The sequence below is a fragment of the Mus caroli genome, chromosome 4 (assembly GCF_900094665.2).
Source record: "Mus caroli chromosome 4, CAROLI_EIJ_v1.1, whole genome shotgun sequence".
Lineage (NCBI taxonomy): Eukaryota > Metazoa > Chordata > Mammalia > Rodentia > Muridae > Mus > Mus caroli.
Genome location: NC_034573.1, coordinates 52458148 through 52471142, shown reverse-complemented (window position 1 = coordinate 52471142; position 12995 = coordinate 52458148). Strand labels below are relative to the sequence as shown.

At 39.5% G+C, this 12995-nt stretch overlaps 1 protein-coding gene across 1 annotated transcript in view; it reads left to right on the top strand.

Annotated features, from left to right (window-relative positions):
- The window catches only part of Shoc1 (shortage in chiasmata 1), a 73374-nt gene that overhangs the window by 38779 nt on the left and 21600 nt on the right, over positions 1-12995 (top strand). Inside the window, exons 13-19 of the mRNA XM_021160305.2 lie at positions 258-677; positions 4822-4947; positions 5591-5767; positions 7822-7926; positions 10524-10702; positions 11878-11950; positions 12633-12702. Of these exons, the coding sequence (XP_021015964.2) occupies positions 258-677; positions 4822-4947; positions 5591-5767; positions 7822-7926; positions 10524-10702; positions 11878-11950; positions 12633-12702 (1150 nt within the window). The remainder of the gene's footprint in view (positions 1-257; positions 678-4821; positions 4948-5590; positions 5768-7821; positions 7927-10523; positions 10703-11877; positions 11951-12632; positions 12703-12995) is intronic.

Sequence of the window (12995 nt, the reverse complement as noted above, 5' to 3'; positions counted from 1 at the left end):
ATGGCTGGCACAGCTAGCCATCTGCCCCAAGACAGTGATGCTGGGGAGGGGAGGGGAGGGGAGGGGAGGGGAGGGGAGGAAGGAAAGAGATGGTAAACTTTATTTTTTAAAGCTTATTCTATTTAGAAGCAAAAGTGGATTTTCCAAACACTAAACACAATACCCCTAAAGATCAAATTATGTTAACAGGAAATTACAACTAAAGGTATTCATTGAGGTACAGAAGTCATTTTGGAATCTTATCTTCTTATTTCCAGCCTGGCTAGAACTTAAGAGTCGTCCCTTGCCCATTGTGCCAATCAGTGAGAAATCTACAGATGTTCACCAGTTACATCCACAGAAGAGACCCATACCCTCTTCAGAAAAGGAAGTACCATACCTTTGTTTGTCCCGTGAAAGTATCTCTGTTAAAAAATCCAAAGTAGAAGCAAATCCAAAGAATGATCAAGAACCAGAGGCTAGAATAACGCAGAAGCCCGAGGACAGCTGTGTTGGACTTGGCTGTTCAAGTCAAGTGCCATCTGCTGAATCAGCTTCCTCTTCCCAGATCAAGGCATCTTATGATAAAAAACAAGATGATTTGGACCTTCTGAGCGAGTTTATTATTCTGAGAAGTAAACACCAGACTTTCCCTTCAGAAGCTGATGTCAAAAGCCATGACCATGACCAAAACAATGGTGGGTAACTCTGTAAGATTTGGCATAGGATGTAGCCTCTAGGACTGGGCACTGTCTGTCACACAATGCAAGAAAATAAAGGCAATTTTAGAGAAACTGTATAGTTTCTCATAGTCAAGGAAAACGCCATTGATGCTTATTATAGATAGAGATAGATGTGGAGATATATATTTAGATATGGAAAAGCATATAGAAATATGCTTTCAAAGATTAAAAGATACAATTTCATTTGTAACAAAGCTATTACTTATAAAACTTGATTTCTATAATTTGGATATATAAACTTAGTATTCCAAACTTGATCATTCTTTTATGCATTTTTCTTATTCACTTACAATCCTATCTCACTCAGTATTTTTAAAAAATAGTTTTATTCTTCAAGAATTTCAAACATTGTCTTTTTAACATTAATCATTTCCCTTCCCCCACTTCCTCCCATATCCACCCTCCAATTCATATTTATCCAACTTCATGACCTTATTCTTTAAAAGATTATTTTATTTTATATGCACGGGTATTTTGCTTGTGTGTACGCATGTGCACTGTGTGTGTGCCTGGTGCCCATAGAAGCTAGAAGAGGATGTTGGAACCCCTGGAACTGAAGTTACAGATGGTTTTGAGCTGCCATTTGAGTGCTGGCAACTGAAAGAGCAGTAACTGCTCTTAATCTCTGGGCCATCTCTTCAGATCCACTCCCCCTGCCCCTTTAACCCATCAAATCTCATTAGTGCTACCTACGTACTCTAAGTTGTAGCCAACCATTGGAGCATGTTAGACCTACCAGGGGCTGTGCCCTTAGAGGAAACAACTAACAGTCCCTTTCCCAGCAACTGTCAGTCATCAATAGTTCCTTAGCTAGGGGTTTATCTTAGTATTTAAGCATACTTAATATGTACTTAGACATTTTCTCATTTAATTGCTTATTAATCTTTATAATATTATCAAAGAGTTTCCATTTGTGCTGTAATTCTTATATTTTCCCTCATCTAACCACATCAAAAGTAGTACAGTATGCCATATCACTTTATGTCTGGTTTTTTAAAAATTGAATTTTAGAATAATTTTTAAATTTCAGACAGTTCTCACTATGTAGTTTTGGATGTCCAGGAACTCACTATGTAGGCCAGGTTGGCTTCAGATTCAGAGATTCTCAGGCCTCCCAAGTGCTTAGATTAAAGAAAGGTGTGTGCCACTACATTCTGGAATAATTTTGACAGACTTTACCTTGGTGAAATTGATAGAAGTGTTTATGTTACTTATAGCATAATTGGGTCTTTCAGTCCCACGTCTATCTGTGGAGACAAAACTTGGTTCTCAGTGTTAAGGTAGTGTCTTAGTCAGGGTTTCTATTCCTGCACAAACATCATGACCAAGAAGCAAGTTGGGGAGGAAAGGGTTTATTCAGCTTACACTTCCATACTGCTGTTCATCACCCAAGGAAGTCAGGACTGGAACTCAAGCAGGTCAGGAAGCAGGAGCTGATGCAGAGGCCATGGAGGGATGTTCTTTACTGGCTTGCCTCCTCTGGCTTGCTCAGCCTACTCTCTTATAGAACCCAAGACTACCAGCCCAGGGATGGTCCCACCCACAAGGGGCCTTTCCCCCTTGATCACTAATTGAGAAAATGCCTTACAGTTGGATCTCATGGAGGCATTTCCTCAACTGAAGCTCCTTTCTCTGTGATAACTCCAGCTGTGTCAAGTTGACACAAAAATAGCCAGTACAGGTAGTTATGGTGTGACAGCCATTTACAGATGTGCTGAAATGCATTACTACTGCACGACAGTTTCCACAGTGACAATCCTGGTGAAAATTCAGAGTAGGATTCAGAGATTTTAGAGCTCTGTGCTTGTTTATGCATTTATATATTCACCATGGTTTCTGGTTCTATGATAGTTTAGCCATGTAATAAATCACCTTGCTGATGACAATTCTTTTTTTATATGTTTGTTTGTTTGTTTATTTTTCGGGACAGGGTTTCTCTGTATAGCCCCATAGCTGTCCTGGAACTCACTCTGTAGACCAGGCTGGCCTCGAACTCAGAAATCCGCCTGCCTCTGCCTCCCAAGTGCTGGGATTAAAGGCGTGCACCACTGCCTGGCACTGATAACAATTCTGTATGTCTCTGGGATCACTCTAACGAACGCTTTCCTCACAATCCAGTCACACCCTCTGCATAAAGGAATGAAGAAGGGGTTGGGAAGATGAGTCAGTCAGTAAAATACTTGCCTTAAAAGCACAAGGCCCCCCCAGAACCATGTTCAAAGAAAGCTGGATGTGGTGGCATGCACTTGTAATTCCAGTACTGGGAAGGTGGGGACAGGGGTGTGCTTGGGATTGCTGGCCAGCCAGCCTATCCAGCTTGGCAAGCTCCAGGACAGTCTCAAAAGAGAAACAAAGTAAATAGCAACCAAAGACGCCAACAGAGATTGTCCTCTACACATACACACCTACACACACATGCACACTCACAAATACATGCACTTGCATACACACAAACATACACATACAGCACAGCACGTACACACATCACACACACACACATCACACACACACACAAATGAGGAAAAGAGAATTTGTCATTTTTAGATTTGTTTCCAGATTCTACTCCTATTTGGATTGAGAAAGAATCCCATATGAACACTGGCATCCTTTCTGCTTGTTCTACTTAAGAGAATAGCTTATAAAGGGACTTATTAGCATCATAAATAAGGAGCCACAGCAAAAAATGTTGAAAGAGATGAAGAGAATATTTTCATGTTAAAAAAAAATGAGCTAGCTTCCTAACCCTTTAAAGGAGTGCTGATATGAAGAAGGAGGGAGGGCCTCTGTGCCCCTGACATTTGCTCGACCATTGTGGCGCTCCTGGCCTCTTTGCTCCTGCATATATTTCTCCCTGGTTGGGTGTAGAAACAAGTGTCTCAGTTGTATATTTGGGGGTTAAATGGGTGTGCACTTAAGGGAATGAGCATCCCCAAAGAAAGAAGTATTGTCAGTCTGTCCTATGTTGTGACTCTTTCCTGGTGAGAGTCTCCCTGGCCAGCTTAGGCGAGGACTGAGTGGGGAGGCGCCTCCTTCAGATATTTAGTTACTAAGCCCACTTGTCTCGCAAATCAAGCCTTATTCTCCACCTTAGCTTTATTAGCAACAAAGGTAATGTTTTACTTCTTGCCTTATTTTACAGTTAATTGGGGATGAGAAATGTTATGACTTTAGTCCTCTCAAAAATCTCAATAATTAATATAGCTTGAGTGAACCTATTCAGAGGACTTAAAATTAATTGGCAGTATTACTTGTAACATAATCTGGTTTTGTATATTTTCCATCATTATACTTGTAATTCTTTTCTTTTATTTAAGGTGGGATCTTTCTGTGTAGGCTGGCCTTGATCTGTGATCTTCCCACCTTAGCCTCCCAAATGCTGGGATTATAGGCACAGACTCCCATATCCCATTCTGTTACCAGACTTTTAACTCTACATAAAAGTATCGCAGGCTAGTATCACAGTTTTAAAAGAATCTTATAGTCAGATTATTGGTGGATGACATGAGTATTTAGTTAAAATAGCTGTACCTGCACATATTTTCTATAATATTCTATAGAATAATTTTCTATAATATTTAGAAAATAAGAAACCTAACATGTATTGAACACTATATCAGGTATCACACTGCATAGTAAAGGAAGTAAGGAAGGCAGTTTCCTAAAATTTCATGTAGAAAATGGCTGAACTGAAGACTGAATAATAAAACTGGGATGCCCGAGACAGTAGAGTGGAAGGTTGGAAACAGAAGGGAAACTCGGGAAAGCCACAGAGAGGTGATATACAATGTCGTTGTCTTTCACATATTAAGGACTGGAGTTTGGACCCTGGAGTTCAGGTAGGCATCCTAGGTCATATTCTGCCTATGAGGAACCTGGGGTTGCTGCAGGGCCGAGGTAGAATTCAGAGCGGACACCAGAGTTTACCCCATTCCCATCATCCGCCTTGCTTCTCAGCACAGCGTTAGGTCCACTGATCTGTATAATTCATTTTACTCAGTCTCAATGTACTTCCATGAAAAGATTTAACAGCAGTGATTTTAAACACAGTGTTAAAATAAAGCAGCCTCATTTCTCCTGAACAATTTAATGTTTTTGCTAGAATTTCAAGATAAAGAAAAATATTCTTTGCCTCTTCAAGAAGAAAGTCCTGTTATTTCTAGTAGTAAAGCTCCAGAGGAGAGATGTCAAGAAAGGACAGATGACGTCATCGAGATCCCCGCATCAGGTGGGCAATGCACTTTCAAGATCATTGGGAAGCCCTCTCCCCGGGCTGGTGAGATGGCTCAGTGGGTAAGAGCACCCGACTGCTCTTCCAAAGGTCCAGAGTTCAAATCCCAGCAACCACATGGTGGGAAGCCCTCTCCCAGATTTCTAGAACATACCTTATTTTCCATGTAGTTGTCTTTACCTGTTTCAGAAACTTTTTTGTTGTTGTTGGTTTTTCTAGACAGGGTTTCTCTGTGTAGCTCTAGAACTCAGTACATACACCAGGCTGGCTTTGAACTCAGAGATCTGCTTGCCTCTGCCTCCCAAGTGCTGGGATACAGACATTTCTTAATTCTATTTCTGTTTTCAAGTTATTTCCAGACCCAGAGCCCTACACCCTGCTTCTGTCTTTCTCCCGGTGCCTCACTCAAGGCCACCAGTTGTTATCTTCCTTCATTAAAACTGAAGCCACTTTCCTACATCCCTGTGAGAAGAAGGGACTGCAGGAGCCCCTAGTCTTCATCCATGGTTTCCATGGTTGAAAAATGTGTTATCAGTGGTCACTCCATCCCTCACCCACAGGCACGGTGAGGTGAGTTGGGTGTCAGACACAGCACACTACCCTTTTCACACACACCGATTTCAGTGCTGTTATTTTTCAGACACCCAGTGCCAAGCATACTGTCTCCTAGAAGCCACAGCGATTCCTATCTTAAAGAAGCTTGTTTGCCTCTGTACTTACCCTGCAGCCAATTGGAAATTCGCCACTGTCAATTTTGACCAAACAAGATTCTTCTTAAAGGAACAAGAAAAAAAAATAAATGATGCTATTCACCACGGTGAGTACGAATCAAATCCATAATACACAAAGGACACATTTTTAGACAATTGTAGCAAGCAGCCCTCAGATCTGGAAGAAACCTTGACTGTAATTTAGCATGTAGTACTCACATCTGGCCAAGCCCAGAAGATACTCAGTGAATCTCCTAACTAACATGTATTATTTAATAGATCTGCATTGCAAAACCAAAGTTAATGCTATACCCATTCTCAGGGGAACCAGTACTTGGCCTTGCTCTGCCCAAACAAAATCATGAAAGGATCCAAAGGATAATTTCTAGTGAATTTAACTGCACCTTATAATGAAATATAAGATCTATATAAACACAAAATACCCAGCTCCCAACAACATAAAACTGACAATGTCTAATGTAAAGTCACATCACCAAACACAAAAAAGATACAGGAACTGCAACCCATAATGAGAATAATCTATTGAAACAAGCCTAAGTCAAAGGTGCACGAGTTATCACAAGTTGCTAGGCTTGCTAAAACATTTTCTGCATAAGCAGAGGGGTTTCAGGCACCTTGGCATAGAGTCCTATCCAGTAATTACTGCTGTCATTGCTGACCTCTAACATTGTGGTTCTGGGGAAGGAAAGAACAGAAAAAAGGTTTTAAAACAGAACAGTGGCTTTCTACACTTTCTTACCCATATGAGCCCTTTCCCTACTGCTCAGACCATGGATTGAGGCCTTCTCTTAGAGTTATTTCTGTCCTTGCTGTGGCATCCCCTTTGGGGTTTGTAGTCACCTATAGTATAGGCCAGGACATACTAATAGAAAAAAATAGGGCACTTACCATTCATTTGTTGAATGACATTTTGAAATCTTACCCCCTTGGCCAGTCTGCCCGCTACCCTTCACTTTAAGTTCTAAGTAGTGATCCATGTACTCTGTCTTGTGCTTATTGTTGAACCAGTGCAAGAGACACAGTGCACTGTGCTTATTATATGTTATCTAGACCTAGTTTATTAGTAAGGTTAATTTTCTAAATTCATTAAATTACACATATAGTAACAAATTTGCATATTCTTTAAAAGATATTATAGGTGGGCTGGAGAGATAGCTCAGTTTTTTAAAGACTGTTTGCTTTTCTTACCAAGGACCTAGATTTAGTTATCGCATGATGGTTCATATTACCTGTAACTTTAGTTTCTAGGTGATCTTTAACCTTCTTCTGGCCTCTTCCTGTACATGGTATACATGAACTTATGTAGACACATTCACACACTTAAATAAAAGATAAATAAATCTTTGCTGGACATGATGGTTCATGCTTTGAATCATATAACTCAGGAATTTGAGGTCATCCAGAGCCACATAGTGAGACACTGCAACAAAACAACAGCAAGAAAAATAAAATAAAGTAAAGTAAAATAGGGCCAGCAAGATGGCTTTGCAGATAAAGGCACTTGCTGCCAAGGCTGATGACCTGAGTTGATTCCTAGAAACCACATGGAGGAAGGGGACAGAGTCTTGCAGGTTGTCTCCTGACCTTACACACATGGGTGGCACATGCATGCCCCCCCATGCCTCACCTCATGTTTTCACATGCAGAGGAATCCAAGCATTCATCTCCAGGAAGTGTGTACCGCACATCCAGGAGGCAATTGGCAATTTCGAGTTTATCTCTGAGCTAACACTTTCAGATGTCTATCTGCATTTCAAAGTATTCCTTCATTCACAAGTCTCTACATCTATCTTAAACAACAGACAAATTACAAAGTTAATTTTCTTCTTAGTTAGAGTGGCTTTTTTTCCCAACAAAAGTAAACATAATGTCTTTACCACTAGGGGATGCACTCTGCAGTTCATTGGCAGCGTTTAGGGCTATCTTGAGCATCACTTATCCTCACTGAGGCTGACTCCTCATCTGTAAATGAGGATTACAGTCATCCTGAGAGAATTATAGAGTCCATGAGCTAACCTGCTTATACACAGCCTAGCAATCGTAAGCACTTGCTAACAGACATTAGCTGTCACTGTTAATCAGATCTGATACATATTCTAAAACTCTAATGTATTTATTAACTATCTTTTTGTTTATATAGATAAAAATGATGACAGAAAAATGACATTCAGGCATGCTGCTCTCTTACATCTCCTGGTAACAATTAGAGATGTCCTTTTAACATGCAACTTGGATACTGCATTAGGTTGGTGGAGAAATTTTTATTTCTTGTTTTCTTCTTGTTGAATGTTTCATCTGAAATAATTTAATGTTCTGAAAAAGGTATCACTTCTTGAAAAATTATGTAGCCTTCTCTCCTATTACACTGATCAATATACATTTTGTCATAACTATTAATGGAATATATACATAAATAGTGTATATGATACATATTTCAGCACTAGGGATCAAATTCAAGACCTCTTAATATTTTACCACCAAATAAGCAGTCTATCACTGAGCTGCACTCAGCACAGAATGGAGCTACATATATTCTGATTATGCTGTTTGTTCCTGGTCTGAATTGCTGAGTTCTGATGCCCTTATACAGATTTAAATGTATAATCATTATTATGCACTGGTTTTTAATGTGAGATTTGACATTTTTCCATATACATTTTAGACCCTTAGTGCATGTTTGGAACTTTGCCTTAAAAAGTAAGGACTAGCTATTGTTACACAAAATAGTTTAGCATTTATTGCACAGGGATAGGGAGCCATTGAGAAGATAAGACTTGCTTTTAAAGTAAATTCTGGGGCTAAAGAGATGGCTCAGTGCTTAAGAGTAGATATGCTCTTGCGGTGGGCCCCAGCTCAGTTCCCAGCACCCAGGCTGAGCTGCTGCTCCATGGGATTGTTGCCTCTGACCTCCACAGCACTTGCTCTCATGGGAATTTACCCCCAACACACACACACATACACACACACACACACACACACACACAGAGAGAGAGAGAGATAAGTAGAAATACAATAATTTGGGGGGGATGGGGTCAGAGTTTCTCTGTGTACCCCTGGCCATCCTGGAACTCACTGTGTAGACCAGGCTGGCCTTAAACATAGAGTTCTGCCTGCCTCTGCAGTGATAGGATTAAAGGTGTGTGCTCCCGTGTCTGGCCTACAATAAATCTTTTTTAAAAAGTTAAAAGTCCAACAACAGTATTGAGAATCAGGTCTGAAAACCTTAGGAGGTAAAATGTAAGTCAGTCTCTAAGTTTCCTGTCAGCCTAGCAACACTGATGTGAGACTTAACATGCACGTGCATGGAGAACATATGGAGTGAACTAAATATCCTAAGTCAACACTCACTACCCAAATATGTTCAATGCCTCATCTGCAGAAGCTACCATGTGCTCTGCTGCAAAAATTCACCAAACTCACTGGGCCCCAAAATCCCACGGAGAGCTTATCAGAAAGGAATTATTGGGATAAAAATCTAGATTTACTAAATATGACCCTTCAAGGACAAGATTTGGAATCTTTCATGTTTAAGTTGCCCTTAGTGGTCAGGTATGGTTGGGTAGGCTTATAGTGCCAGCTTTTGGGGAGGCTAACAGGGCCCCTGGAATTTGAGACTGTCCTGCAGAACACGGGAAGATCCTATCTTATGTGCATGTCTTAGATCCCAATGTTTGAACAGATGCAAATATTAATTAAGAGTAAATCCTACTTTTACCCTGAGCTTATAGTCTAATGAGGTTGTCACATACATTATATAAAAAAAAATCAGGTACAAAGTTATGTAAATTAAGTATTAGGAAAATTCCAGTGAACAATGTTTCAAAAGAACTTTCATGTAAGTGTAGATCCTGAGACTTACAGGAAGAGTGAATTAATATTCAGGAAGCAGGAAAGAATAGGATATGTAGAAGTATAAAGATATGTACAAATAAACTAATGTTATATAGCTAAAACTACACATGTGATATTGATTTTTTTAGCTTCACCTAATTTTAAAGACATTATATGTTTGAAGAGGAAGATATGTTTAACCTGATTTAGACATTTTACCAGTCAATCTGAGCACTTGGGAGGCAAAGGCAGGTGAATCTTTATAAACTCAAGGCCAGCCTGGTCTACAAATTTCAAGTCAGCCAAGGCTATACAATAAGACCCTGACGAAAGAAAGAAAGAAAGAAAGAAAGAAAGAAAGAAAGAAAGAAAGAAAGAAAGAAAGAAAGAAAGAGAAATATTGCTCAGCATGTACATATATCAAAATGTCACATAGTATTCTATAAGAATGTGTATTAGATATAAATTTAAATTAAAGTATCAACTATTTTATTAAAATCAGAACAGGACTAAGTGAAATGTTAACTGGGTCTTTTTTCAAGTTGTTTATTCTTATTTTCTATGTTTGGGTATTTTGCATGCCTGTAGAGAGCAGAGGAGGGCATCAGATCCCTGGAACTAAAGTTACAGGCAATTGTTATCAATCGTGTGGGTGTTGGAAACTGAATCCCAGTCCTCCGGAAAAACAGCCAGTGCTGCTCACCACTGACCTATCTCTCCAGACCTATTAACTGTCATTTAAGATTTATTTCTAGCCAGGAATGGTGGCACATGTGTTTAATCCCAGCGCTCAGCTGGCAGAGACAAAGGCAGGAGGATCTCTGTGAGTTCCAGGCTAGCTTGGTCTCTATAGGGAGTTCCAGAGCAGCCAGAGCTACATAGTGAGTGAGAACCTGTCTCAAAAAACAGAATACAAAAGTTTCATTTTGTTTTGATTTGTTTTTGTAGTGATTTTTGCCATGGATCAGAAACATTAAAAGACTTAACATTTTCCCTAATTTTTTTAAACAGGATATTTGTCAAATGCAAAAGATATCTACAAAAGTGTGTTAGACTCCCGTTTGGATAACATTTGGAGACAGCTAAAAATTTTACAGTTTATTAAGGAAAAAAGGCCTAAAACCAACTATAAGATCCAAGAATTGCAATGTCAAATACTAAGTAGGCTACAGAATCAACAACAAATGAAGGTTGAGTATTGGGTTGAAGCAGATAAAGTATTTAGTATAAAGAATGGGGTGTGACGTGATTTGATGTATTTAACTTTGAGGTTATAAAATAGGCTATGTTTGGCCCTTGACAGTTTTCTCCTTAAGAAAGATAACAGTAGTCTCAGACCCAGAAAAAGGGGGCATTATTCACTGCCTTCAAATTTAAGTGCTTTAATTTCTGTTGTAAACTGTTGTCTTAGATTGTAGAGATGTACACCACAATTTAACTGTCATAATTTACTTTTGTGTAGTGAGCCAGAATCTTATCTGACATGATACTGTAAAAAAAACTCTTTATGTCTTGGCTTATATTAGAAATTATTTTCCCACCCATCCTCTATCCATTATATGAAAGCTGAATGAATGAACTTTTAAGGCAAAATGCCTCTTCAAACCTAATCTAGCAGGAAAACATTACACGAGGTTATACTGACTCTGAATATAAATCTATATGAATGTTTTTCCTTTCCCACTCTGTCGGTCCTCTATCCTCAATTTTAAGTCTCTTGAATGGCTTTTAAAGTTGTTAAGTTAAATCAGGAAGTGACAAGTTTACCATTAAATCTAACTCACTGTCTCCCCTCCCTGCCCCCCCAGAAAGAAACTGCATGATAAGTAGGAGAATACAAGTTGCTCCTTTGTCCAGTGATGTCAGACATGGGGTTGAAGTTAACAGTAATGAAGCAGACCAAGACAATTTGTGTATAGCTGTTATAGACAGATGCTAAGACTCTGCCCCAGAGTCTGCGTCCCTTGTTGATATTTGGTGTTACCAGAATTGAGAACAGGATTCTTTACTGTGTAACCTGTGTGCTCCCTTTTTGTTTTTAAGACTGGGTTGGTTCTCTGTGCAGCAGAAGCTGGCCTTGACCTTCAGGTCCTCCTCCTGCACAGGCCGCCTGATTGCTAGGATTACAGGCTACCACACCCGGCAACTCTAGTCTCCTTGATGTTACTTTTATCTGATCAGTTAAATGTGCTAGTTTTATCACTGTGGCAAAACTGTGGGAAAGAATAATCCAGCTGGGGGCAGACCTCAGTCTAGAGCACTTGCCTGTATGTGTGAAGCCCTAGCTTTAATCTTCAGCACCACAACAATACAGAAGAGAAGAATGATCGTTCAGCAATCATGTGGAATTCTTATTTTTGACTAGGTACTGATTATAATAAGAATGGACTCAGATGGAGAAAAGCATTTGCTCATTAAAACACTTAAGAAAATAGAAGGTAGGGGCATTTGTCTTGTCCTTCATTTAGTAAATGTTTTAAGTTATAAAATTGTATTCGTCTAACTGACATTCACATTCAAATACTACAAATTTGTCTTCTCAAAACCTAGGACTCAGTGCGGTTTCTCTAATGGTTTGATTCTCCAGTTGCTCAAATGTTCATTAGGATTTAACTGACAATTTTTAAATCAATGTAGACTATAAGTCTATAATACATCTATAATGTACTTATATGTATTTTTGTTAAATGTAATTTTTGGTTTTTTAAAGAGATTTTAGTTATTTTATGTGTATGAGTACACTGTTGCTGTCTTCAGTCACACCAGAAGAGGGCATCACAACCATCAGATCTCATTACAGATGGTTGTGAGCCACTATGTGGTTGCTGGGAATTGAACTCAGGACCTCTGGAAGAGCAGTGAGTGCTCTTAACTGCTGAGCCATCTCTCCAGCCCAAGAATGTAATTTTATTAAGACTTTTTTAGATTACTCCCTAGTTGCTACATTAGTACTGCCTGCTTACAACTCAGTTTTATAAACAAAGAAAAAATTCATAAAGACAGCATAATAGGTCTTATAAGTAGTGATTGAGGAGATGGAATTTAACCCGGTTTTCTCAAGTCAACAAAACTGAAAAAGGAGAATCTTGTTGAAAGAAAACTCTCTTTTTTTCCAAACAGGTATAACAATGACTGTTTTACGTTCAAATGACAGAAAAAAATTTCTGGAAACTACCAGTATTTTAAAAGGGTAAAGTATTTTTTTTTTTTTTAATGTATGGCATAGTTCTACAGGAAAGGGAAAATTCCTCCTGGAGTCCAGACTATAGCTGTAGCTGTAGCTGTGGCTGTAGCTGTGGCTGTGGCTGTGGCTGTGGCTGTGGCTGTGACTGTGGCTGTGGCTGTGGCTGTGGCTGTACCTGAGGTTGTGGCTGTGGCTGTGGCTGAGGCTCTGGCTGTGGCTGAGGCTCTGGCTGTGGCTGTGGCTGTGGCTGTGGCTGTGGCTGTGGCTCAGTGGTAGAGTGCTCACAGGCCAGGAGCCAG